Source organism: Bubalus kerabau, chromosome 21, assembly GCF_029407905.1.
Source record: "Bubalus kerabau isolate K-KA32 ecotype Philippines breed swamp buffalo chromosome 21, PCC_UOA_SB_1v2, whole genome shotgun sequence".
Lineage (NCBI taxonomy): Eukaryota > Metazoa > Chordata > Mammalia > Artiodactyla > Bovidae > Bubalus > Bubalus kerabau.
This window is the reverse complement of record NC_073644.1, coordinates 5,595,827-5,622,999: the sequence shown is the minus strand read 5'-3', so window position 1 is coordinate 5,622,999 and position 27,173 is coordinate 5,595,827. Positions and strand designations below refer to the sequence as shown.

At 46.2% G+C, this 27,173-nt stretch overlaps 1 protein-coding gene and 1 long non-coding RNA gene across 5 annotated transcripts in view; one reads left to right on the top strand and one right to left on the bottom strand.

The window, feature by feature from the left end:
• Positions 1-7,862: 7,862 nt before the first annotated feature.
• LOC129636260 (uncharacterized) lies at positions 7,863-14,386 on the bottom strand. The gene is made up of 4 exons (XR_008706835.1): positions 14,118-14,386; positions 13,875-14,036; positions 11,365-11,458; positions 7,863-9,813 (listed from the first exon to the last, which is right to left on the bottom strand). It is a non-coding gene; the product is annotated as an uncharacterized LOC129636260 (long non-coding RNA).
• Positions 14,387-14,488: 102 nt separating this feature from the next.
• ZNF236 (zinc finger protein 236) overlaps positions 14,489-27,173 on the top strand; it is a 69,765-nt gene continuing 57,080 nt past the window's right edge. For 2 of the 4 annotated variants that reach the window (XM_055559647.1, XM_055559648.1), the window contains exons 1-3: positions 14,489-14,916; positions 24,390-24,532; positions 25,700-25,864. In XM_055559647.1, the coding sequence (XP_055415622.1) occupies positions 14,862-14,916; positions 24,390-24,532; positions 25,700-25,864 (363 nt within the window). In that variant the 5' untranslated portion in view covers positions 14,489-14,861. The remainder of the gene's footprint in view (positions 14,917-24,389; positions 24,533-25,699; positions 25,865-27,173) is intronic. The other 2 variants (XM_055559649.1, XM_055559646.1) reach the window with 2 other exon arrangements.

The following is a 27,173-nucleotide window of genomic DNA, read 5'->3' as shown; positions in this document are numbered from 1 at the left end:
ATACCTGATAAGGAATTAAAATCCAGAATACATTAAAAAAAAAAATTTCTACCTCCAAAACACAGGGATCTTAGAAAGGGAGGAAGAAACAGGCATGTGCCCCGGCCCCTTTGGGAGGCGTGCAGACCAGCGAGTGGATAGCTGATATGGGATCCTCTCTGCTCTTATTTACTCTTGCTTGGGAAGTAAGAGAAAATGTTCAAATATACAAATGCATCCAGAGTCAGGAAGATGCTGAAGCACATGGGTGCCGGCCCGACCTGACTTCTGCAGTGACGTAAGAGAGCCGAGCACTCCTCGAGGTGGAGGGTCAGCAGTCTCTGTATGTCTGTGGGAGGGGGTGGGTGGCTTAGAATCTTGGGTCCCCCTCGGCTATATGCCTGGGTGAGCACAGGCATGTGCTCACTCATCATGCCCTTGCCAGTTACACCTTTGTGCTCCAGTCATGACAGGGCACTGGTAGCTCTGGGTGGGGTGGGGGGAGAATGCTGCCCTGCCACCCCGCGCCTCCCAGGTCCTGCACCCACACCTGGAGCTCCCCCCACGACCACACCAATGTCTCCTTCCACAGCATCCTCAGTCCCACCCACCCCTCAGGTGTCTTCTCTGGAGACCCTTTCACCCAAGGCTGGGTTAGTGTAACTGGAGAAAACTACGTTCTTTCCTGTTTGGCTCAGTGAAGTGGTCAAAACAAGAAGGAGTAAAATGCCAAGGACGCTTTGACACAGGGGAGAAGGAACCACCTGCAGAAGGGGGTACACCCCTGAGCAGACAGGTGTCCACGTGAAGCATGTTCTAAGGATGCGGCCATATCCTTAAGACCTTGAAAGATAACAAGTGTTTCCGCCAAATAGCTCTTCATCAAGATGTGATAAAAATGATGGGTGGAAATGAACCTTTATGGCTTTGTCTTTTGAGGGGGTCCTATGTCGGCCTCCAGGGGGTGGGGGGCGGCATGTTCTCGGGCCTCCACCCTTCCCTTTCTCTTCCTGCTTGGGTCTGCACTCTGCCCACTCATGCTCTCACATGGGTGGGGAAAGATGCCTTTGAGGAATCTTCAGGCTCTAAAGAGGATGTAGGAGGTTAGTGATTCAGTGAGTTGATTCCTGGGCATACATTGCTCTTTTCTGGGTGTATAACTGGAACATTGTCCTCAAACTCCCAGAGGACAGCGCTTGTGCTGTCAGGATGGAGAAGCAGGCGTCTAACCAGGACCCCACGAGGGTCATGGCGCATGTGAGTCCGGACACAATGAGGGCCTTTCACACTTCAGGGCAGTCAAAATGTCAAATAATTCTGGAAGCATAATGTGTGGCTTGTTAACCCTGAAGACGTCTTTGCGCTCTTTGTGTGCTGGGGAAGATGAGTGGGAGCTGGGGGCAGTGAGGGGCGTCTGTCTGGAGCGCCCCCTGCCTCGTGTTGGCCCTGCAGCCCCTGGAGCTCGCAGGTACACGGGCCCCGCACAGCGACTCCCAGAGCGAGGGTGCCGGGCCCAGCGTCCTCCAGGGGCCAGACGTGTCCTACCAAGTGCACAGGCACAGACCATGGAGTGTGTGGAAGGAGTTACTGATTAACGACTCTAGCAGTGTTCTCATGATAAATATATAAAACACCCTTCAGGTCAACTAGAAGAAGGAAGCCCTGTGACTCCGCCCCCACAGAAAATGGCCAGAGATCCAAGCAAGTGTTCACAAGAGACAAACTGGAAAGGACAGTGAGTAAATAAAAGTCCAGCCTCTGCTGCTGCTGCTGCTGCTAAGTTGCTTCAGTCCGACTCTGTGCGACCCCAAAGACGGCAGCTCACCAGGCTCCCCCATCCCTGGGATTCTCCAGGCAAGAACACTGGAGTGGGTTGCCGTTTCCTCCTCCAATGCATGAAAGTGAAAAGTGAAAGTGAAGTCGCTCAGTCGTACTAGTTGCCCAAAAAACGTGGAATGAAAACATGGTGACCTGCACCTCGTGGGCTGTACCGGTGGTGAGGACAGCTCTCCCCAAGGTGGTGGTGTGGCTATTCCTGAAGCTTCGGGAAGCAGGCTTGCAGCTGCGTTGGGGTGGGAGTGCAAGTGGGCCACACTTTCTGGGGTGTGATTCGCGCTCTGGAGGCCGTGCTCCCAGGTCACCCTTGGTTTGTTGCTGTTACTGATCTGAAGTGATGGCACTTGTCTCACTCTAGACTGAAGTTTTCCTTGTTATTTTTCATCATGTTTTACTCATTCACTTCTTCTTAAATGTGTTCAGCCAGACACCAGTACACAACATGTTCCTTACCCGGTTGTCACAATCTCCTTGGGTGGGTTTATGATTTTCTACCTACAACTTTGCTGTTTCAGATCTTAGCTGAGGATAAAGCGAAAGCTTCAATTTCCTTCCTTTTGTGGCAAAATGTCAGACATATCCTGTGACTTTTGCAGACTTTTTAATGTAGCAATTTCCTGTGACCTAAAGGTAAGCCTCTGGTAAATAGATGGGGAAACAGTGGAAGCAGTGTCAGACTTTATTTTGGGGGCTCCAAAATCACTGCAGATGGTGACTGCAGCCATGAAGTTAAAAGATGCTTACTCCTTGGAAGGAAAGTTATGACCAACCTAGATAGCATATTGAAAAGCAGAGACATTACTTGGCCAACAAAGGTCTGTCTACTCAAGGCTATGGTTTTTCCAGTAGTCATGTATGGATGTGAGAGTTGGACTATGAAGAAAGCTGAGCACCAAAGAATTGATACTTTTGAACTGTGGTGTTGGAGAAGACTCTTGAGAGTCCCTTGGACGGCAAGGAGGTCCAGCCAGTCCATTCTAAAGGAGATCAGCCCTGGGTGTTCTTTGGAAGGAATGATGCTAAAGCTGAAACTCCAGTACTTTGGCCACCTCATGCAAAGAGTTGGCTCTGATGCTGGGAGGGATTGGGGGCAGGAGAAGGGGACGACAGAGGATGAGATGGCTGGATGGCATCAGCGACTCGATGAACGTGAGTTTGAGTGAACTCCGGGAGTTGGTGATGGGCAGGGAAGCCTGGTGTGCTGCGATTCATGGGGTCACAAAGAGTCGGACATGACTGAGCAACTCAACTGAACTGAAAGGTAAGCCTCAAGAATTTTGAATCATAAGTGTTAAAACTAGAGAACACTAGCGATCACTTGCTTTATATTAAAATAAGATGTGGTGTATATATATGCAATGGAATATTAGTCATAAAAAAGAGTGAAAGAACGCCATTTGCAGCAACATGGGTGGGCCTGGTGGCTCAGTGGTAAAGAATCTGTCTGCCAGTGTGGGAAACGTGAGATTCGGGTTTGATCCCTGGGTCAGGAAGATCCCCTGGAAGAAGAAATGGCAACCCACTTCAGTATTCTTGCCTGGACAGAGGATACAACCCATGGGGTTGCAAATAGACACGACTAAAGTGACTTAGTACACGGGCTGAACATGTGTGTCCCTCCCCCAAGTTCATGTGTTGAAAGCTAACCCCCCATGTGATGGTGTTAGGAGGTGAGGCTTTTTGGAGGAGATTCAGTCATGAAGGTGGAGCCCTTGTGGTGGGATTAGTGCCCTTGTTAACGTGGCCCTAGAGCACTCCTCTGCCCTTTCTCTTGCATGAGGACTCAGCAGGAAGGCGGCCATCTACAACTCAGACGAGAGCCTCCCCAGAGCCCAGCCACACTAGCACCTGACCTCAGGCTCCCAGCCTCGAGCTGTGAGAGAGAGATGTCTGCTGTTCATGAGACACGCAGCCTGTGATACTCTGTTATAGCAGCCTAAATGGACTAAGGTATTTAAAAACTAAGAAATCAATATAATTTAAACCTGCACGTGAGTGGGTTTCCAGGCAGACAGTGCTAAACAAATGTTAGTGTGTGTTAAGCCCCCTGCACCATGGGTCGCAGTCGCCCATTTCTCTGAAAGGAGATGCCTAACTGAGGCTGCAGTCTATGAGAAGTGAACTTCCATGGATGCTGTGAGGGTTGTTTTAATCATATGTCCACAGAAATGATTCTGTGTTACTATTTCTCTTTGAGAGATTTAAATAATATAAACGAAAATGTTGTATAGATACAACAGTTAGCATAGCAAATTATTTTAAGTGACACACCAAGTGTTTTATTTAAATGTCTCTAATTAAATATTAGTCACTAAGTTGTGTCTGACTCTTTGCGACCCCATGGACTGTAGCTTGCCAGGCTTCTCTGTCCATAGGATTTTCCAGACAAGAATACTGGAGTGGGTTGCCATTTCCTTCTCTGAGGGGTCTTCCCAACCCAGGGATCAAACCGGTGTCTCCTTCACTGCAAGCAGATTCTTTGCCATCTGAGCCACTAGGGAAGCCCATAGATATTAAAATACATTGCAAAACACATATTGGTTAAAAAACTGGTACCCAAAATAGAGTTAAAACTCAACAAGAAGACAAGCAACCCAATTTAAAAATTGGGCAGAGAAGATACGCAGATGAAAAGTATAGGAAAAGATGCTCTGAATCATATGTTGCTAGAGAATTGCAAATCACAGCAGCAGTGAGGAACCAGGACACACCTATTAGTGACCAGAATCCAGACGCTGGGAGGAAGCAAGGCAACAGGAGCTCCATTCATCATTGGTGGGGATGCAAAATGGTGCAGCCACTTTGGAAGCCGGTTTGGCGGCTTCTCCTCAAACTAAATATATAGCCTTATCATGTGATCCAGCAAGCAGACCCCTTGGTATTTACCCAAGGGAATGAAAACTTATGTCCCCAAAGAAATGTGCATGGATGTTTAAAAGCAGCTTTATTCACAGTCGTGAAAACTTGGAAACAAACAAGATGCACTTCAGTAGGTGAATGGATAAATAAACCGTGGTTCATCCAGACTTTGGAATGTTATTCAGCTCAGTAATAAAAAGAAATGAGGTAGCAAGAAAAAAGACATGGAGAAATCTTAAATGCACATTGCTAACAGAAGCCAGAGACCTAACTAGAGACCTCTTCAAGAAAATTAGAGATACCAAGGGAACATTTCATGCAAAGATGGGCTCAATAAAGGACAGAAATGGTATGGACCTAACAGAAGCAGAAGATATTAAGAAAAGGTGGCAAGAATACACAGAAGAACTGTACAAAAAAGATCTTCACAACCCAGATAATCACGATGGTGTGATCACTGACCTAGAGCCAGACATCCTGGAATGTGAAGTCAAGTGGGCCTTAGAAAGCATCACTACGAACAAAGCTAGTGGAGGTGATGGAATTCCAGTTGAGCTATTTCAAATCCTGAAAGATGATGCTGTGAAAGTGCTGCACTCAATATGCCAGCAAATTTGGAAAACTCAGCAGTGGCCACAGGACTGGAAAAGGTCAGTTTTCATTCCAATCCCAAAGAAAGGCAATGCCAACGAATGCTCAAACTACCTCACAATTGCACTCATCTTGCATGCTAGCAAAGTAATGCTCAAAATTCTCCAAGCCAGGCTTCAGCAATACGTGAACCGTGAATGTCCAGATGTTCAAGCTGGTTTTAGAAAAGGCATAGGAACCAGAGATCAAATTGCCAACATCCGCTGGATCATTGAAAAAGCAAGAGAATTCCAGAAAAACATCTATTTCTGCTTTATTGACTATGCCAAAGCCTTTGTGTGGATCGCAATAAACTGGAAAATTCTGAAAGAGATGGGAATACCAGACCACCTGACCTGCCTCGAGAAACCTAAATGCAGGTCAGGAAGCAACAGTTAGAACTGGACATGGAACACGAGACTGGTTCCAAATAGGAAAAGGAGTATATCAAGGCTGTATATTGTCACTCTGCTTATTTAACTTATATGCAGAGTACATCATGAGAAATGCTGGGCTGGAAGAAGCACAAGCTGAAATCAAGATTGCTGGGAGAAATATCCATAACCTCAGATATGCAGATGACACCACCCTTATGGCAGAAAGTGAAGAGGAACTAAAAAGCCTCTTGATGAAGGTGAAAGTGGAGAGTGAAAAAGTTGGCTTAAAGCTCAACATTTAGAAAATTACGATCATGGCATCTGGTCCTATCACTTCATGGGAAATAGATGGGGAAACAGTGGAAACAGTGTCAGACTTTATTTTCTTGGGCTCCAAAATCACTGCAGATGGTGATTGCAGCCATGAAATTAAAAGACGCTTACTCCTTGGAAGGAAAGTTATGACCAACCTAGATAGCATATTAAAAAGCAGAGACATTACTTGGCCAACAAGGGTCTGTCTAGTCAAGGCTATGGTTTTTCCTGTGGTCATGTATGGATGTGAGAGTTGGACTGTGAAGAAGGCTGAGTGCCGAAGAATTGATGCTTTAGTACTGTGGTGCTAGAGAAGACTCTTGAGAATCCCTTGGACTGCAAGGAGATCCAACCAGTCCATCCTAAAGGAGATCAGTCCTGGGTGTTCATTGGAAGGACTGATGCTGAAGCTGAAACTCCAATACTTTGGCCACCTCCTGCGAACAGCTGACTCATTGGAAAAGACCCTGATGCTGGGAGGGATTGGGGGCAGGAGGAGAAGGGGACGACAGAGGATGAGATGGTTGAATGGCATCACCAACTCAATGGACATGAGTTTGGGCAAACTCCGGGAGTTGGTGATGGATGGGGAGGCCTGGCGTGCTGCGATTCATGGGGTTACAAAGAGTTGGACACTACTGAGTGACTAAACTGAACAGAAACCAATCCGAAACAGGACACATGCTGTATGGTTCTATGTGACATTTTGGGAAAGGTGACAGACAGTAAAAGATCATGACTGCCAGAGATTCGGGGGTAGGGAGAGAAGGGTGATCACGGAGAACACCAAGAGATTCAAAAGCAGGGAAACTGTCCTATGATATTACAATGGTGGATTCATTACAAGCATTTGTCAAAACCCACAGAACTGTACAAAAATGGGCCTTAAAGTATGAAATTTGGTTAATAGTACTGTGTCAGTATCAGTTCATTAATTCCAACAGGTAACACTAATGGAAAGTGTTAATAGGAAAAACTGTATACTGGGGCAAGGGCACGGGAGCTCCCTGTATCAGCTGCTCAATTTTTCTGAAAATGTAAAACTGTAAAAAAACAAAAACAAAAAACCTACTAATTAGAAGAAACCCTCAGACTCGTTGCTTAATGAGTACTGGTATCGTAAGTGGCCAGTATGTGCCAATGTGCTTCACGCTGGAGGTCGGGCCTGGATCCTAGATGGCCGGGTTGTCGCGGCTCCGTGTGCAGTGCTGGCAGCCTGATAGGCCACCAGGTGGCGCGCCTCCTCAACTCTGTCTCCTGCATTTTCTCCATTTGGTTCTCTTCCTTCTCTCCAAGTGCACACAGTTCTCCTCGATGTACTGACCTGGGGACAGAGCCAGGCACGGGAGCTCAGGCGCCCGGGGCAGCGCTCGGCAGCCTTGGGATGCTGAAGGTGACCCGCCCCTCCGTCCCTGCAGCTCCTGCGTGATGAGTCTCTAGACCCTGCGGCTCACCGCTGAGACCCCGCCTCGCCACAGCCCTGCAGCCCGAGGGGTGCGCTCACACCCGGCCCACCCCGGTGCTGGTCCCGTCTCAGAGGCCCTGCCTTCCCCTTCAAATCTCCCCACCTGGATGGAGAACGGATTCAAACATCTAAAATCTAGTGGGGGAGACAGCCCAGACAGTATCGAGGTGACGGGTGCAGGCAGGGCTGGGGGACACGCTGAATCCGGCAGAGGGAAGGCAACTGGAGGGCCCAGAACATGGATGGACGCCTAGGTCCCCTCACCACGAGGTGGGGATCCAGGCTCGGGCTTTCTAATTCTAAGAGAATTAGAAAGAATCGCAATGGACAGTGTGCATTCTCCTTGGGAAAGAGGAAAAGGCTGGTCCACAGAATTATGTTAAAATGAAAACTTGAATTTCTCAAAAGACAAACAAAATAGGCCACAGAATGGAAAGACATTTATCCATATAATATTAGTGTTCAGGATACAGTTACTATAGATTTCATAGTAAAAAATATAAACCTAATGTTTAAAATTGGCAAAAATATGAATAGGCAAATCAGTGAAGAGGAAAAACAAATGAAAAGTTCAACCTCACTAGAAATTAAAAAACTCAAATAAGACCCCACAGGTTGACAAAAATTAAGAAGTCTGGCCATACCAGATGGTGATCAGGGTATTTTCACCCACTGCTGGTAAGAATGTAAATTATTGCCATCACGTTGGAAAATCATTTTAAATCTCAGTAACTCCACTCCTACAACCCAGCATATTAATATATACACATGTATAAGGGTGTTCAGAGCCATATTATTTGTAATAACAACAAAAATATATGCAGAGATAGCCTACATTTTACCAACTGCAGAAGAGATAAGAAAATTATAATATGGTCACACAGCGGAACTGTTTACAGTGTGAAAATGAACAAGGTATGTATCTTGCCACAATACAGGAGAAAAAAGCTGTGGAAAGATCACACACAGAGAGGCACAGGCCGGGGGCTGGCTGTCTAGGACTCAGGGCAAATGGGGTAGGGTGCTCCTGGTCTCCCCAGAGAGGGGCGGGTCACTGAGTGTGCTAGTGAATCACCAGCCCATTTTCATTTTGCTTACAGCCCAGAGTAACGCTCACACCTGTGGTCACTGGCCACCCCACCTCCTGGCTCCTGGAGGTGTTTTCTGCAATCATGCTCAGGCAACTCTCCCTGAAGAAACAGTCTGATGGTTTATGGCTGAAGCACAGTGCAGTCACAGAGTTAATACTGCTCAGGACCTCAGACAGTTCAGCCTTCTTGTTTGGTCTGAGAGCCAGAAAGGCAAGGCAATCTTCCTGGGCTCACGCAGCCTGATAACCTCTTGTTTTCTGTCAGCACTCTGAGGACTCTGGGAGGAAAGCACCGGAAGTTCTTAGGCAATCGTTTGGCCTTCTGCAGTGACGCCACTCCACTCCATCCCAGCTGCCGCTCACCCACCCACGTCCCCAGCGAGCCACGCTTCCCATATTATCCAAGACACCAGCCTGCCACACACCACTTGCTTCCCTACTTGAGTGGTGCTTGAATACTGTCACTCCTTCACATCAGCTGCTTGTGTTTTCCGCAATCATGCTCTTGGCAGCAGTTTGGTTTACCAAACCCCCATCCCCTCACCTCATGAGCTGCAGCATGCCAGTCCTGAAGTGACCCTGGGAGTTGATGAAGGACAGGGAAGCCTGGCGTGCTGCAGTTCACGGGGTCACAAAGAGGTGGACATGACTTAGCGACTGAACAACATCCACTCACCCCAGTCAGCTTCCTGCTTGTCCTCACACTGTCTCATCTGTGTGGGCCTGTGCTCATTTTCTTGGGTTATTGAGTGTTTCTTGAGAAATTCATGAGATGAGGCGGATAGGTGTTACTGCAGTTCTAGCTTATAGCTAGTAACCATTTTATTTATTTACTTATCATAAGCTGTTATATGGGCTTCCCCAGTGGCTCAGCAGTGAAGAATTTGCCCGCAATGCAGGGGAAGCAGGAGATGCAGCTTTGATCCCTGGGTTAGGAAGATCTCCTAGAAGATATGCAACCCACTCCAGTAATCTTGCATGGAGAATCCCATGGACACAGATGTCTGGTGGGCTACTGGTCTGTGTGGTTGCAAAGAGTCGAACACAACTTAGCAACTGAACAAATTATTATTTCTGTTATCATATTATTTCAATTTTCTTAGATGCCAAACCATGTACCCAGTAACCATTTATCTACTTATCATGTTATTATTACTACTTCAAATTTCTTAGGTGCCAAACTAAGTCCATTTGCTTCTCAAAGTACTCCAGGCAGTTTGTTTCAGGTGGATTTCAGAGTCAAGTTCAATTTGTTGGGTAGTCTGAAAGAAAGAAAAAAAAAATGGATAAAACAAATACGGCACAATATTGACTCTTGAATCTAGGTGTCAGTGTATGTGTCCATTTGGCTCTTCTTTCAGCTTTTTTGGTATTCCCTAGAATTGTTTCGGAGAAGGCAATGGCGCCCCACTCCAGTACTCTTGCTTGGAAAAATCCCATGGACGGAGCAGCCTGGTAGGCTGCAGTCCATGGGGTCGTGAAGAGTCGTACATGACTGCGCGACTTCACTTCCACTTTTCGCTTTCATGCATTGGAGAAGGAAGTGGCAACCCACTCCAGTGTTCTTGCCTGGAGAATTCCAGGGACGGGGGAGCCTGGTGGGCTTCCGTCTATGGGGTCGCACAGAGTCGGACACGACTGAAGCGACGTAGCAGCAGTAGCAGCAGAATTGTTTAATTGCTAAGTCATGTCTTACTCTTTTGTGACCCCATGGACTGTAGTCTGCCAGGCTCCTCTGTCCTTGGGATTTCCCAGGCAAGAATACTAAGGTGGGTTGCATTTCCTTTTCCAGGGGATCTTCCTGACCCAGGGATCAAACCCACATCTCCTGCATTGACAGGTGTATTCTTTATCACTGAGCCACCTGGGAAACCCCAGGTGTCTGTTGCGGGAGGCCATTCTCAGGATCTTTCATGGTGCTGGTCTTGTTTTCTAGCTGTGCCTGTGTGGTGATTCTGGGGAGCGTATGTTTTACACTCTTGTTTTAATACTTGATACAGTTATCAACTTAAAAATGAAAAGACCAGTTCTCCATTGAACTGAGACATCCAAGTGGATGAGTCTATAAAACCAATCTATATACAGCCTACCAAGGCTGAATCATGAATAAACAGAAAATTTGGAGAAAATGACAAGTAACAAAATTCAAACAGTAATCAAAAATCTTCCATCAAAAAAAGGCCAGCACTAGATGGTTTCACTGGTGAATTCTACCAAACATTTAAAGAAGAATTAACGCCAATCCTTCTCAAATTCACTGAAAAAACTGAAGAGCCGAACACTCCAGTTCATTTTACGAGGCCAGGATTATCCTGAAAGTGAAGCCAGATAAGAACATTAAAGAAAACTATCAGCCAATACCCCTGATGAACACAGATACAAGCATTTTCAACAAAATACTAGCAAACTGGGACTTTCCTGGTGGTGCGGTGGCTAAGACTCTGTGCTCCCAAAGCAGGGGGCTGGGTTTAATCCCTGGTGAGGGAACTAGATCCCACATGCTGCAACTAAGAATCCTGAGTGCCACAACTAAGACCAGCACAGTCAAATAAATGTTTAAAAAAAAATACTAGCAAACTGATTTCAACAGCACAGTAAAAGGATCATATAACCATGATCATGCAGAATTTATCCCTGGAAAGCAATGAAAAGCAATAAATGGGATCTACCACGTTAACAAAATGAAAGGCAGAAATTGTATGTTCAGTAGATGTAGAAAAAGCATTTGACAAAATTCAACATCTTTCATGATAAAAGTTCTCAACAAATTGAGTACAGAAAGAATGTGACAAAAAGAAAGTTAAACATCATACTTATGGTGAGATGTTCAAAGCTTTCCCACTGCGACCAGGAATCAGACAGGGTGCCCACTCTCACCGCTTCCATTCAGCACTGTGCTAGAAAGACCTGGCCAGTGCAATTAGACAAGAAAAAGAAATAACAGGCATCTGAATGAGAAGGGAAGAAGTAAAGATTGTCTCTGCAGATAATAAGATCTCAAATACGGTACGTACAGATATGCACGTGTGGTGAGAGCAGCATCCAACAAGGGGCACAGTGACAGGGACACTGCTCTTTCATGAATAAGTAACTAATTGTAAGTAATCATCTCTACTTCTCTACGTGGGCTAAGAATCTGGTTTGATTTTCTATTTACCTTTTATAACTACACAAGATTTTATTAGTTCAGGTGCTTTACTTTGATTTTCTAAGTTTTTTTCCATTATCCTAATTTCCTCATCTATTTGTCTTGGTATAAATATAAAACGCTTCAAATCCTTTTTGGAACAAGAGAGTATACATTCACAAACACATCATTACCCAAATTGATTTACAAAAGGCCAAGGATTCTTATCATCTACCTCCAACCTATTTTCTCACCCTTCCATAGAACTCTAGTCATAATATTCATATGGAAGAACTGTTATATTTTGGCTAACCTTGTGTGCATTTTTGCTTGGATGCAGCTAGGAGCAGAGGATTAACAGAAAAGCAGATTTGGTTTGGGTCTTGGATTTGCCTAAGACTAAATGGCAACCCACTCCAGTGTTCTTGCCTGGAAAATCCCAAGGACAGCAGAGCCTGGTGCGCTGCTGTCTGTGGGGTCGCACAGAGTCGGACACGACTGAAGTGACTTAGCAGCAGCAGCATGTAGCCCCATAGATGGGGAAACAGTGGAAACAGTGTCAGGCTTTATTTTTTTGGGCTCCAAAATCACTGCAGATGGTGACTGCAGCCATGAAGTTAAAAGATGCTTACTCCTTGCAAGAAAAGTAATGACCAACCTAGATAGCATATTGAAAAGCAGAGACATTACTTTGCCAACAAAGGTCAGTCTAGTCAAGGCTATGGTTTTTCCAGTGGTCATGTATGGATGTGAGAGTTGGACTGTGAAGAAAGCTGAGCGCTGAAGAATTGATGCTTTTGAACTGTGGTTTTGGAGAAGACTCTTGAGCGTGCCGTGGACTGAAAGGAGATCCAACCAGTCCATTCTGAAGGAGATCAGCCCTGGGATTTCTTTGGAAGGAATGATGCTAAACTGAAACTCCAGTACTTTGGCCACCTCATGCGAAGAGATGACTCATTGGAAAAAGAGTCTGATACTGGGAGGGATTGGGGGCAGGAGGAGAAGGGACGACAGAGGATGAGATGGCTGGATGGCATCACTGACTCGATGGACGTGAGTCTGAGTGAACTCCGAGAGTTGGTGATGGGCAGGGAGGCCTGGTGTGCTGCAATTCATGGGGTAGCAAAGAGCCGGACACGACTGAGCGACTGAACTGAACTGAATGTGGCCCCAGGCTTCCCTGGTGGTGCAGTGGTAAAGAATCTGCCTGCCAATGCAGGAGACACAAGAGATGCTGGTTTGATCCTTGGGTTGGGAAGATCCCCTGGAGGAGGAAATGGCAATCCATTCTAGTATTCTTGCCTGAAAAATTCCATGGACAGAGGCGACTAGAGTCCATGGGGTTACAAAGAGTTGGACATGACTGAGTACACACAAGTTAGCTAAAAAAGTTTATGTGGCCTTAGGCAAATTACTTAACTCCTCTGAATCTCATCTGTTAAAATACCTTGAAGGCATGTTATAAAGATTAGAAGTATTTTACTTAAGGCAGTAAAACATACTTTTGTTTAGTTGCTGAGTCTTCTCTCTTTCTTGACCCTATGGACTGTAGCCCACCAGGCTCCTCTGTTCTTGGGATTCCAAAAGCAAGACTACCAGAGCAGGTTGCCATTTCCTCCTCCAGAAGATCTTACTGACCCAGGGATAGACCATACCAAGAAGCTGAAAAACAGGAAATGATAATAATTGCTAAATTCCATTTGGCGTTCACTTGCTAGCTGATGTTGGGAGGTTGAATAACCTGAGCTATTTTCAGGAGTGGGATGTATAACAAAGCACCTAACAGATACAATTAAGTTTTTTCGTTCTTTACCCTGTTGACTCCACATAGAAAACCCTTTTCTATCCTTTAGTACCCAACCATTTACTGTTTTAATTAAGAGGGTCTTTCCTATTTTTTTTTTTTTTACTAGGCCTGTGTCCTTGTCTTAAGGTTCCAAGTATTTTGGGAGACAGACTGTTTTGTTAAGTGTGGTATTCCCTCAAAAGGCCCTGCATGTAGTTGGTGGTCATTAGTTATGGCTTTGAATTAATTTTTCTGAGGATACTAAGATAATGTTAAGACTACTTTCTTTCGGCTTACTTGGCCTCACGTAACACTTAGCTGTCACCGTCCTGATAGGGTTTTGTGAAAATGTGGGCAACAACAAAAATAAAAGATCGACATATTTGGAACTGTACATTTTAGTGGCTTACACCAAAGGAACATCAATGACTTCTGGGTATGCCTTCCTGGACCCAAGATGGATGTTTTGGGTAAATTCGGGCTCCCAGGCTTTTTGCCCCTGTGGTTTGCATGTGGATGCTTTCAAGAGCCTTCTGAAACAACCTGGGAGATGAAGCGCTGCTTTCCTGGAACTAGAAAATGCAAATAAACACACAGGTCGGAGATCAAGCAAAAGGCACAGGCAGAAGCCATGGCTGGCTGGTTTCTTTTACCTGCCTCCACCTGAAAAGCTCCTTCTCACCACCTCTGCCCTTTAGAAGGGCACCTTTCCTACTCTGGCTTTCCGTGGTGGCTCAGACGATAAAGAATCCGCCAGCGATGCGGGAGACCTGGGTTCGATCCCTGGACCAGGAAGATCCCCTGGAGGAGGGCATGACAACTCTAGTATCCTTGCCTGGAGAATCCCACGGACAGAGAAGCCTGGCGGCCTACAGTCCAGGGAGCCGCAGAGTCGGACGCGACAGAGCGACCAACACACATTTTCCCCACTTACTTTACCGACGGCCGTACCAGCCGGGTGAACTCGGCTGCCCAGCACCTCGGGAGACCCGCCCGTCAGGCAGTCCGTCCGCCCGCCCGCGCCGACGCCCGGCGCCCGCTGCCCTCCGTCCGCCCAGGCCCGAGCGGCGGAGCGCGCATGCGCAGGGCGCCGCTCCCCGCCCCCACCGCGCGCCCGCGCCCAACGCCCCTAGCGCGGCCCGCCGGGCCATGGAACCCGCTGAAGTTGGCGCGGGTCGAACTCTCCCGTCCGTTCGCTTGGGCGTCTTTCCGCCGTGAGGCCCGCGGGCGCTCGCCCGGGGCTCGGCGGCCGCCCGGGCCGCCCCGCCCGCCGCCCTCGCCCGACCGGGCGCGCGCCGCGCCTCCGCGGCCGGTCCCCGCGCGTGCGCGCTCCGCCGGGTGTATGTGTGTGAGTGTGTGTGCGGCCGAGGGGTGGGCCGCCGCCGCCGCCGCCGACGATGCCGCGGGGCCGCCCCCCGAAGCCCAAGGAGAGCAAGGCGCGCGGCGACACCGGTAAGCGGCCCCGGCCCGGCCGGCCGCGCTGTGCCGCTCCGCGCGAATATAGTCCCCGGATGCGGCGCGGGGGGCGCCGGGAGCGGGCCGGGCCGGGGGCGGCGGGGCGGGCCGGGGTCGGGGCCCAGGGCCTGGGGGGGACGCCCCTCGGCGTCAGGCGCCAGCCGCCGCCACCACCGCCGCTGCCCGACTGCCGGGCCGAAGGGCGCGGGCGGAATGATACCGGCGCGGCGCGGCCGGCCCCTCCGCCGGGCTGGGCCTACTTTCCTGGGCCGCGCGGGCGGGCGGCGGGGCCGGGGGCGAGGCGCGCGCCGCCGCCCTCCCCTCCCCCTCCCCCGTCATCCTCGCGCGCCCCCGCCCGCCCGGCCCGGCTCCCGCAGGTCGTGGGAGGCCTTTCGGAGGAGAAGGCGCCGGCCCCGCGGCGCCGGGCGGCCCCGGCGGCTGGGGGCCCGGTGCGGGGGACCCCGCTGACACGTGGGGCGAGGCGGCGGGGCCGGCGCCCGGGGGTGCCGCCTTCCGGGTCCGCGCTGCCCGGGGACCTGGGCTTGAGGAGCGGGAGGACGGGGTTCTGGAAGCGCGGCCGAGCCGTGGGTCCCGCTGTGTCCGCCGCAGCCTCAGAGGCTGAGGGCAGGCCGGGCACACCCTCGGCCGGAGGCGGGCGCTCCCCCGGGCCGAGACCCGCGAGGCCGGCCCCCGCACAGGTGCGGGGCGGGTCCTGACCGGCCGGAGCTCGCGCGCGTGCCGGATGCAGTCAGGAAGGAGGTCTTCAGGACTTATTCTGTGCAGTTGATTGATTCTTGTTGTTGATAACGACTAATGCAGAAAACAAAGTGCAGTGTCTTTCAACTACATGGAAGGTTTAGGGTGGAGAAAAAAGACACAGTTTGCCTTGGGATAAGGCTGGGGCCTCTTGTTCAACAGTCCTTTCTGTCAAACTAGTGACATCACGCCCTGTTCACCTGGCATTTCAAGTCCCAAACTAAAAAAAGTAATTATCCTATTCTCCGAGACAGCCCATGGTTTGTAGCTTCTCCTCAGAAACGCGCTTTCAGTTGGCCTTCCTCTCCCCCCCTCTTCCAGGGTGACTCCTTGGCCCACTAGTTGTCGCCTTGGCTTCTGTGGGAGCCTTGACTGGTCTCTGCTTGTCCTGTCCTGTAAATCCATCCCTGTCAGCCCCAGGCAGCTCTCGAAAACGTAAATGAGATGGCCACATCCGGATTCAAACTACCCCAAGGGTCTCTCAACCCTTCAACTTAAGATCCCCTCCGGGCAGGACCCTCGTTGACTCGGCCTTTGTCCGGCTCTCCTTTCTCTGTCCATGCACTCAGCCCTTTGTTCGTTGACGGTGCCGGTGTGTCTCCGCACCCCATTCTGAGCGCCCGACCCTGGCTCAGTCTTCGCGTCCTGTGCTTCAGCTTCCTAGGAGTAGCCTCCTCAGACCTTTCTGAAAGTTAACGGCGCCCCCGTCAGCCATTCTGTACCACAGTGGTTCTGAAACTGTGGTTCCCCGACCCCTGGGAGTTCTGGAGACACTTTTAGGGGTCTGCAAGGTAGATGTTTTCTTAGTAGCACTAAGACTGTTGGGCTTCTTCACTCGGTTATTATTTGCACTAATCATACACAGGCTGTTGGGGGCGAAACTGCTGACTCAGCAGTAGTCAAGGTGGAAGAGGCCTCATATTTTGAATTTCACTCAGAAACAACAGAGAATGCGGAGGCAGATGTGAGGAGCCTCCTGCCTTCTATTAAACCAGACATTGAAAAGCATTTACAAAAGTGAAAATTTCTTCCTGTTGTTTTTGAAGAGTATGTTTTTCATAAAAATATTTTTGTTAACGTAATACATTTATTTTTCAGTTTTAAAAGTTGTTGGTTTTAATTTCTAGTAGGGCAGCTGTCAATAGGTATAGCCCATATAAAGTTAGGATTTGATATTTAAGAATGTCCTGAAGCGAAAAGATCTGGGGACCGTTGCACTAACAATTTACGATTTTAATGTTTTTCATGATCTGAAATTATTTTGTTTGTGTTTTGGTGTCACACATTATGAATTTTGTTCTAAGAAAAATCTGGAAGGTAGGTGGGGATTTTTACAGATAGAGGAAATGAGGCTCAGAGAGGTTAAGTGTTGTGGAAGGTGCACCCAGCTGGTAAGTGTCAGAGTTGAGTTTGAATCTACATTTGAGTCCAAAGTGTGCAGTACATTGTTCTGCCATGATCAGTATAAAGCCCTGAATGTGCGTTAACTCATTTCTTCAAGAAAGTATTTTAAAGCACTTCTTGTCACAGGTGGGCACTGTGCTGAGGGCTAGGGGTGCAAGGGTTAACAACAGGGACAAGGTCCCTGCCTTGGCTCCCAGGACAGAGTATGTTCTCCGATGGCAGGAACACTTCATGGCAGCAGATGACAGCCACTGGAAGTCAGGCTTCCCATTCAAAGCGATGTCAGAGCTGAAACTTCCAAAAATGACCAGGAGGAGGCCTGCCCAAAAATGTTTTCTTTTTTGTTAAAATACAATTTGATAACAGTTTAAAAATATTGAACTGTAGCTAGTTTATGATGTTGTGTTAGGTTCGTGTGTACAGCAAAGTGATTATCATACACATTATTTTTCAAATTCCTTTCCATTATAGTTTATTACAAGATACTGGGTAGAGTTCTCTGTGCTATACAGTAGGTCTTTGTGGTTTATTTTATATATAGTAGTGTGTATATGTTAATCCCAAATTCCTAGTTTGTTTTCTATGTGAGTCTATTTCTGTTTTATAAATGAGTTCATTTGTATCTTTTTTTTTAGATTCCACATATAAATGATATCATGTGATATTTGTCTTTTTCCAACTTACTTCACTTAGTATAATAATCTCTTGGTCCATCCATGTTGCTGCAGATGGCATTCTTTCATTCTTTTTTATGACTCAGTGATATTCCATTATATATGTATGTTTGTATATATATGGTGTATATATATATGTATATGTACCACATTTTCTTTATCCATTCCCCTGTTGATGGCCATCTGGCTATTGTAAATAGTGCTGCAGTGAAAACTGGGGTGCATATATCTTCTCAAATTGGAGTTTTCTCTGGATAAACATCCAGGAGTGGGATTGCAAGATCATATCGCAACTCTGTTTTTAGTTATACTTTCTCCATAGTTTATATTCCCAAGTGTAAAAGGGTTGCCTTTTCTCTACACCCTCTCCAGCAATTGTAGACTTTTTGACGATGGTCATTCTGACTGGTATGAGGTGATAGCTCATCGTAGTTTTGATTTTCATTTCTCTGATCATTAACAGTATTGAACATCTCTACATGTGCCTGGTGGCCATCTGTATGTCTTCGGAGAAATTTCTGTTTATGTCTTCTGCCCATTTTTTGATTGAGTTTTTTGGGTTTTTTGTTTTGTTTTGTGTTTTTCCTGTATTAAACTGTATGAGCTGTTTGCATGCTTTGGAGATTAATTCCTTGTTGGTAGCATAAAAGTGTTTCTTAAAGTAATAATTAGCTTTAGGCTGTAAGTGGGCTTCCCTGGTGGCTCAGACAGTAAAGAATTGGCCTGCAGTATGGGAGACCTGGATTTGATCCCTGGGTCGTGATGATCCCCTGGAGGAGGACATGGCAACCCACTACAGTATTCTTGCCTGGGGAATCCCATGGACAGAGGAGCCTGGTGGGCTACAGTCCATGGGGTCACAGAGAGTTGGATTCAGCTGAGCGACTAAGCACTGCACAGGCCGTAAGTAAAGAAGCCTCATCATCACTACATAGTCATTAAATTTTTCCCTCTTATCTCCTCCTGAGAGTTTTATAGCTTTAGTTCCTTAAATTGAAGTCTTTGATCCATGTCACGTTATTTTGTGTGTGGTGTGGACTGAGGGTCCACACACCTCCTTTACGTGTGCATGTCCATTTGTCCCCATAACGTTTGTTGAAGAGGCTGTTCTTTCAGTGAATGGTCTTGGCCCCCGTTTTGAAAATCAGTTAGTGATGGGTGGTGTGGGTTTATTTTTGGACTCTTTAATTCTGTTCCATTGGTCCTTACGTCTGTCTATGTGCTAGTACCTCATCTAAATTTCAAGTATACTATAAGACTTTGTAAAGTAAATACATAGCCAGGAAAATTGTGAGTTCTTGTTATGCTGCCTCACATCGCCTTACAAACTGCTGGTGGTATGCTTGTCATACGAAAACACTATCTCTGCACACTTTTAGGAAATATGTGGTTGCTAATCATTATTTCCTAATGCTGATTACTGCCTTGATTGAAAATGCTTGACAGAGAACATTTAGGAGGTGGGGTAAAAAGGCATGAAGTACATACGTAGGTATCAGGTAGAATGGTGAAATGCAGAGATAACTGCTTTTAATTGTGATAATTTTCTGAAAATTATTCTTTAGGGGAACATCCAATCTTCCTATGCAGTGACTAAGATAGAGATCTTAGTTTTAAAGAGATTATGCCTAATTAAATATGAAGGCTACTTATTGTAGAAGGTAAGGGATAGTATATACCAGCCCTGAATGCCTTTGTCAGTCTGGAATATCACTGTGGTGCTTCGGAGCTCGAAGGTCACAGCCATTCCAGGGATTGCAATAGTAATGGCTGGCGGGTGTGGAGTCCTGGTTTTCTGGCCAGGGCAAGGGCTGGCAGACTTTTTCTCTAGGGCCATATGGTAAACGTTTTAGGCCTTGTGGGCGTTAAGGTCTCTATTGTAACTCAGAATTGCTGTTGCAGCCGGAAAGCTTCCACAGTCATACGTAAACCCACGAGTGTGGCTGTGTTCTGTGAAGCTGAGTTTACCCGAAAGGCGAGACGCTGGTTAGTTGACCCCAGGCTGGAAGGAAAGACAGGAATGCAAAGGAAAGTTGCTTATTCTATCACTTTTCTTTGAGTAAACTTCATGTTGGTATATAACATACAGAGAAGAATGAAAATTATGTTCAATGAATTTTCACAACATGAGCTTTCTCATATAATCAGCACCCAGATTATATAGGTTATAATAATAATTCATATGATTATACATGTAATTTCTTAGATTAAGAAATGGGACTTTACAGCACTCTAGAAATCTCCATCTGATCAGTACCCCTGTAAGACTGACCACTGTCCTGGTATCGCACAACCTAAATTAGTCTTGCCCATTTGTCGAACTTTATTAGGTGAAGTCATTGGTAATATCTTCTGAGGTCTGACTTCTTTTGGTCAGTTTTCCAATGTCAGTCTTTGTCGCAGTATACAAAACTTTGAGCTGCTCCATATCCTCATCAGTCCTTGGTTTTGTCTGACTTTAATTTTAACCATCCTCTTGGACATGCGTTTCACCTTTTTGAAAGCTGTTTTTTGTTTCTCATATTTTGTAACTTGGATTTTACAGCAGCCCTGTGAGTGGGCCGCATGCAACCATGTGGTAGTTTGCAGAGACCCTCACTAGTGGTCGGCTGCCTCGAGACCGCTCTCATGACCCCCAGTCGGGCATTCTTTGCTGTTTGTTCCTGGCCTGTGCCCTGTGACCCATGCCTTCTGTGGACGCCGCTGTTGTTGGATCCTTACAGTAAAGAAGGCGTGCCCCGGGCAGGCACTGCTCATTGGAAATCGGGACTCGTCCCGGGCTGAGCTCTCGCAGTCCTGCACAGCGCTCTGTGGCCCTGCTTAGCGCTGCTGCAGCGCTGCCGTCAGCTGTCCATTTGCGGAGATGAAAAACAGAACAGCTGTATATGTCCAGAAACTAACTTTTTCCATTGTCATAGGGGCCGTTACACTCAGCAGGGCTGAATCCTCAGAAAAGCTCACTTGTGTTCAGACCCTGAGCCTAGAATTCGGTGTGTTAGCCGGAAGGTGAGGCCGTAGATAACTAGAGCTTTATTTTGCTATCATTTTAATGTTCTGTGGTTTTGTTAAATTTGAATAATGTACATGTATGTCTGAATGTACATCTACATGAATTTAAATCCGTTCTTTAGAAACAAAGTTTACAGGTGGGTCTGAGCTCCTGGGTCCACTTATACATGGATTGTTTTCAGTAGTAAATACTCCAGTATCATATATTCGTGGTTGGTGAATCCATGGATTCAGAGGAACCGTGGATATAGATGGCCACCTGTAAGTTACCTGGGTTTTCGCCTGTTGGAGGATCTGCAGCCCTGACCCCTGAGGTATTCAAGAGTCAACAGTATACATACAGAAGAAGAGCAGTTGGTGGATACCTGATAAGCTGGAAGGGTGTTAAAGCTAAGTTAGGTACAAGTGGAGGGCGTGAATCAATGAGGCTAAAAGTGGAAATAGACATACTGGTACTGGAAGCCTCAAACTAATGTGAAGAGACCAAAAAGTCATTAGCTTTGGTCTCATCTCCACGTGTTTAGCAAGTATTTATAAGGCACACATTATACACCAGGGCCTGTGCAAAGATTTGGAGAGGCAGTGATGAAGCAGAAAGGGTCCATGGGCACACACTTCAGAGTTTTACCTGAAAAAGCCCAAAGGAATGGTGACATAAATGGGCGAAGCCGTAGAAAATTGGAGAAAAGAAAGTAGAATTTTTTGTTTTTTTAAAGGAATCAGGAGGGAAAGAATGGTAGAGAGTAGCCAAGGTGGTAGCGGTTTGAAGTAGGGGTGATGACTGTCAGACTTCCCAGAGGCCTGTTGACGACTTCGTAGAGCATTGTGGTGTCAGAGGCTGACACGATGAGGGCGGCAGTTGATGGCTAGAGGGCTAGTTCTTAGAGGAATGTAGGGAAACATGGGAAAAGGGAAGTAGGGCAGGTGCCTGTTGAGAGCAGAAGATAGGGAGCTCAGCTCTATTTTGGGAAAATTCTTATTCAAAACAAAATAAAATCAGGTTAAAAGTTTGGGGCGAAGTTACTTTAGAAACTGAAAATGCCTCATCAGAATTTATGGGTAGCTGAGATTTTAAATGCGCAGTACCCAATAGTTTTAGTCAGGGGATGCAAATTTGAGTTAGATCCCGGGAACGCTATGAATGCAGTAGGCCTTGCTGGAACCTGGTGTCCCATCACAGGCATTTTGTGTAGAAGAGATGGACCTTGGTCCTTCAGGTTGGGGATGTGGACCACCTTTGCCGGAAAGGTGAGCGGACCGGCCTGATATGCGGGCCTGTTCCAGGGAAGAGCAGCGTGTAAGCCAGCTCTCTGTCCCCTTTGTCACAAGCCAGGCCTGACTCTGGATAGTCATGGCATGGCACGATTATGGGGTGACGGGTAGGGTGTTGAGCAGCACAGATGCGTGTTAGAGAGACGGCCATGCTCCTGGATGGTCCTACGCGTCTGTCGCTGCAGCCGCAGGGAGCAGCGTCTTGTTTAGTGTGCAGGACTCTGACTCTCTGTTATTTGGGGTGGTGGAGAGACAGCTCTTTTCATGTGCTCTTTAGAGTCTCTGTTTACATAGAGTTACACTGATCTTCAAACTCCTCTCCAGGTTTTTCTCAAGGAAGTGAAGTGCTCAGTTTCTGATCTTCCTTGATCAGTTTTTGATTCCTTTTGCTAGAGCCTTGGAGGAGGCAGGTGAGCAGTTGAAGAGTGGGGGACGCGTCTGTGTGAGGGGAGCATCTGGGTACACTGCTTGGAATTTTAGAAAAGTCTTAATCCATAAGCAAAATGACATCATTTTTCAGTTTTAAATATACCTTTTTTTTTTTTGTCCCTTAGGGTTTTGTCTATCAATCGCAATCAATTTAATTCTCAATTTTAGATAGCATATTAAGTGTAGTTTGAACATAGAGGCTATGAAAACTGTTTTATTCTGTGTCCTGAAAGAGCATTTTAATTTTTCATTTTATAAATTAAGTTGAGGGGCTTTTTTAATACTGTTTTCAGCCTTTAGGTTAAAAGACTTGGCTCCTGAGTTCTTACGTTTGTCAACACGTATTTCACTCATGCTTTCAGTGTTTCTTCCCATAACAGACTTGTCCAAAGGAAACAGCATATTAATTAGTGTGGTCCCAGCAATCATTTGGACCTAAGGAGTCATAGAACATTTTGCTGTTAGTTTAGTGTAGAGATTTTGAGTGTATGGGCTTTGGATAGGATGTGGATAGAGTTAAGACTAAATAGAAGTTATGAATATCTTTCCCTTAGTCAATCCATTTTGCTTATGAATTAAGTTACAGTCTCTCGAATTAACGTTAGTATTTCTCGAAGCTAGAATTTGCTTTACTTGAGGATCTGCCAGAATTTTTGAAGCTGTTGTCCACCTTCTCCATCCGCTACTGCTCTGCCTCCAGCATTGATTCACTCCACCTCCCGCCTGTGGGAGTTTCACGGTTCTTGCTTTCAGGAAGATTTTGCTGTTTCCCGGGGGGACTGTTGGCCACGGCGGGAGCTCCAGGCTGTCTGCTCAGAATAGGGACGCAAAAGTCTAGAGAAAATACTTGAGTGCTGTGTTCACCACATAGGAGACTTTCCTGAGCTTCGTTGAGTCTTAAAGTTAATCCGTTACCCTACCTCCAAATTTCTAAATTCTACTATTGGGGTCAAGTTGGATATAGAGAGTTATATATAACATATTTCTGTCTCTGTATAGTTAATATGTATTATGTATTTGTACCCAACTTATAAGACTTAGAGTACTTACTCTCAAGATTTGAAGAGATTTAGGACATCTTTATTTCATGACATTCTTGGTAAATTTTTGTGATTGTTGCATGTTTATTCTTATTTGGCCTGCAATGCAGGAGACCCGGGTTTGATCTCTTGGTTGGGAAGTTCCCCTGGAGAAGGGAATGGCTACCCATTCCACTATTCTTTCCTGGGAAATCGCATGGACAGAGGAGCCTAATGGACTAAATCCACAGGGTTGCAAAGGGTTGGACACGACTAAGGGACTAAACACTTTAAATGTATAGCTAGTAACCTGAATGAGTTTATAGAAAGCATACAGTGGATACCTGAGGGTTGTCTGTAGCACTGCAATCCTTTAAAACCTTGTGAACAGCTGTGAGAGAGAACAAGAGTTCTTACCTCTTGACTTCATCCTGCTTTGCAGCAGCTTTCAGAGATAGATTGAATTAGTGAATTAGCTTTTATATTTCTACTAGCATTTTGTTTACTGAGTGATTTAAGAAACTGGATTATTGATGAACTCTCCCAGTGACTAAGAGAAGTGCCTCCTGATTTGTTGTGACTTAGAAACAGTATTGAGCTGGCAGGCAAGGTTAAGAAATAGGATGGCTTTTGTGTGTTGCTGAGTGGGCATCGAACCTCAGGAGTTGAGTGTCAGGTTTCTAAAAACCCTGGGCATAGTCATCTCTGTCTCAGTCATCACAGTGTGTCTCATTTCTAACGTAAAAACACGTCCTTTTAAGAAATTTAAGGTATTGTTAATTTCATCTGAAATTTCTCATAAATCTGACATAATGTGGTTTTGAAACAGTAACAGGATAATTTAGTTTCATTTATGTGCTGAGAATAACAATTGGTATTTATTGTTTATACTTATGCAATTTTGTAGATGGAGTTTTAACATTGAATGCGGAGAACACTAATTATGACTATCAAGTTCCAAACTTCCATAAATGTGAAATCTGTCTGCTATCTTTTCCAAAAGAGTCCCAGTTTCAACGCCACATGCGGGATCACGAGCGAAATGACAAGGTATGTATTTATAAAAAGGATGTCGGAAATGTGAGCGTTGAAACTGGAGGAACTGTCAAATCAGCATTCTTTCTTATTCCTACATTTTGTATTATGTAAATGAAGATTTTGATGTTTTGTTTTTAAGCTGTATTTCTAGCCATGGTTAGGTGATGAGAGAAAGTGAGAGCTTGTCTAGTGAATCCAATGAAATTATCTGTGAGTGGACAGAGAAATGATCTTAAAATATGACTTTCTTCAGTAGTTTCAATTTCCCACGTCTCGATGTGTTTTTCTCTGGCAGGCAGTGTTACCCTCAAGTGGCCTTGCATCTTAAGGAATCTGAGGTATTTTAGATCGTATTTCCGCAGGCAGCAACCCTCTGGTACACAGGGGTTGAACTTAAGTGCCTCTGGTGGGATGTGTCAGGGTGGTTGGAACGTGGCAGCTGAGCCCCTGTGAAGAGAGTGAGCGCTGAGCCCTCTGGGCTAGCGCCGCCTAAGCCAGTGAGTCTTCTGAGATGGGACTGGCGCCCGGGTGCTCTTTTCTGGAGGGCGGAGTGTGAGCAGCTCCAGCCTCCCTCTGGGCACGAGTGATGATGTTGTAGCTGTGACCATTGTTGCTAACACCAGAACCAACTGGGTGTTAACCTCCCAGGTGGAAAATCTGAAAATCCCGACCCATTAGGGTCTGTTTATTTCCAAGAGAAATACCAGTAATTTTCTTTCTACAAGTAAGTGGTAGAACACCTTCCATTTGGGGGAAATTCTAGGTGGGGCTAAGCAGCCATGTGACAATCCAGTGAGAGTTTTTATGATTACTTACTTTGTTTGAAGTGATTTTGTTTACAGCAATGGAGTTGTCATAAAAAGAAGGGGGAAAGTCCCACCCAATAAGTTGAAGTCTCACTTTTGCTTTCATAGAGGTTACTTTCTGGTACATTTATATGCAGCATTTCTCATTAGAAATAATTTTCTACGCAAATGTGATGTCTCTGTATACTGCTTTGAGAAATTCTGTAAGGAGCTTTCCTGTGTCCATTTTGGGTTTATTGACTTCAGGTCCAGAAGGACTTCAGAAATTGCTTCTAAAGCTTATCTGTGGATTATGGTGCTTGCTAATGTTTGAATGACATTTATTGTGGAAAGATTGTGTTTCAGTAGCTTTTCGACTTTTCTCTCCACCTAGCCACATCGATGCGACCAGTGCCCCCAAACCTTTAATGTTGAGTTCAACCTGACCCTTCACAAATGTACCCACAATGGGGAGGATCCTACTTGTCCCGTGTGTAACAAGAAATTCTCCAGAGTGGCTAGTCTCAAAGCACATGTTATGCTGCATGAAAAGGAAGAGGTAATTATTTCGGCCTATACTTTGTTCACTGATTTTTAAAATGCATCTCATCTTGGGTCAGGAGGTTTTTAGGTTTAAACTAGTTGGAAGAAGTCTTGCGTGAAGGTGTCACGGAGTCCATTATCAAGAAACTCACCTTGGCCAGTCTCCAGGTCCCTGATAAAGCATTTGTTTTCCGGTCATGTCAGAAGCTTAGGGCAAGACTTTTTAATGTGTGGTATACTCAGAGGATCAAAGTTCATCCACGGTGGCTGGCGGAGGAGACCCTCGTTTTCTCCTTAACAGAAGTTAACTTCTGTAGGATTTTGGGTGGCCAAAGGTAAACTTTCTGCCTCTGAAGATGGTAGAGTCTCCTTGCCTGGCTCCTGCATCCCCTGACACGTGGGCATTTGGGAGAAGAGAGGAAATTCGTGAAGACCCAAAGCAGTTTATGCCCCCAGTAGTAGTCCGAAAGGGGACGGTCTTGAGATGGAGTGCAGAATGGTGGGGGTGCGCGGCCCAGGTGCACAGAGAGGCCCGCCTGCTGCTGGTGTGGGTGGGCTCATGTGAAGTGTAAAACATCAGCCCCACATTGTTACCACAGACAGTCAGGAACATGTGAATGTAGAAAAGAGAAGATAGCAGTCATCTCTAGTTCAGCCACCCAGGGCTAATTACAGGTAACTATTTGGTATGGTTTTCTCCTGAGACAGAAAAACATAGAATATTTAATTGCACATGTAAAATCTGCATCCTGAAAACTGAGTTTGTACATCATGTATAGGTTTGTGTCTTCTTTTTACGTCTTTAATTTTTTATATGAAATAATTTCTTTTTAACTTTTAAAATCTTATTAATAAGTAATACATGTTCATTTTGGAAACAGTTGGAAACTGAAGATTAACAAAAGTAAAGGAACCAGTGGTCACACTAGTGGGAGAGATGCATGTGCAGTTGGCCCTTGAAGCAGCGCAGGTCTGAACTGTGCAGGTCCACGTGCGCCTGGGCTTTTCAGTAAACACGTCCGACAGGACTGGGTGGTTCCGAGACCGAGGGCGGGGAACCGTGGACGTGGAGGGCCTGCTGTAAAGTTATGCTCGGATTTTCACCTGTGGGGTCGATGCCCTAGACTTCCATGCTTTTCAAGGCTCAGTTGTGTGTTTCTGGCTTTTTGAGGGGTGTGCATATACTTCCATGATGGTTTGTTTAGGAACAGTGTTTTTAGTGCACTTATATCCTATTATGTCATCTGCTCTGCCCCTTTCACATCTGTGAATGCATCTTTCCTTCGCTCGCTTCATGATTCATGAGTGTTTCCCCCACATTGCTA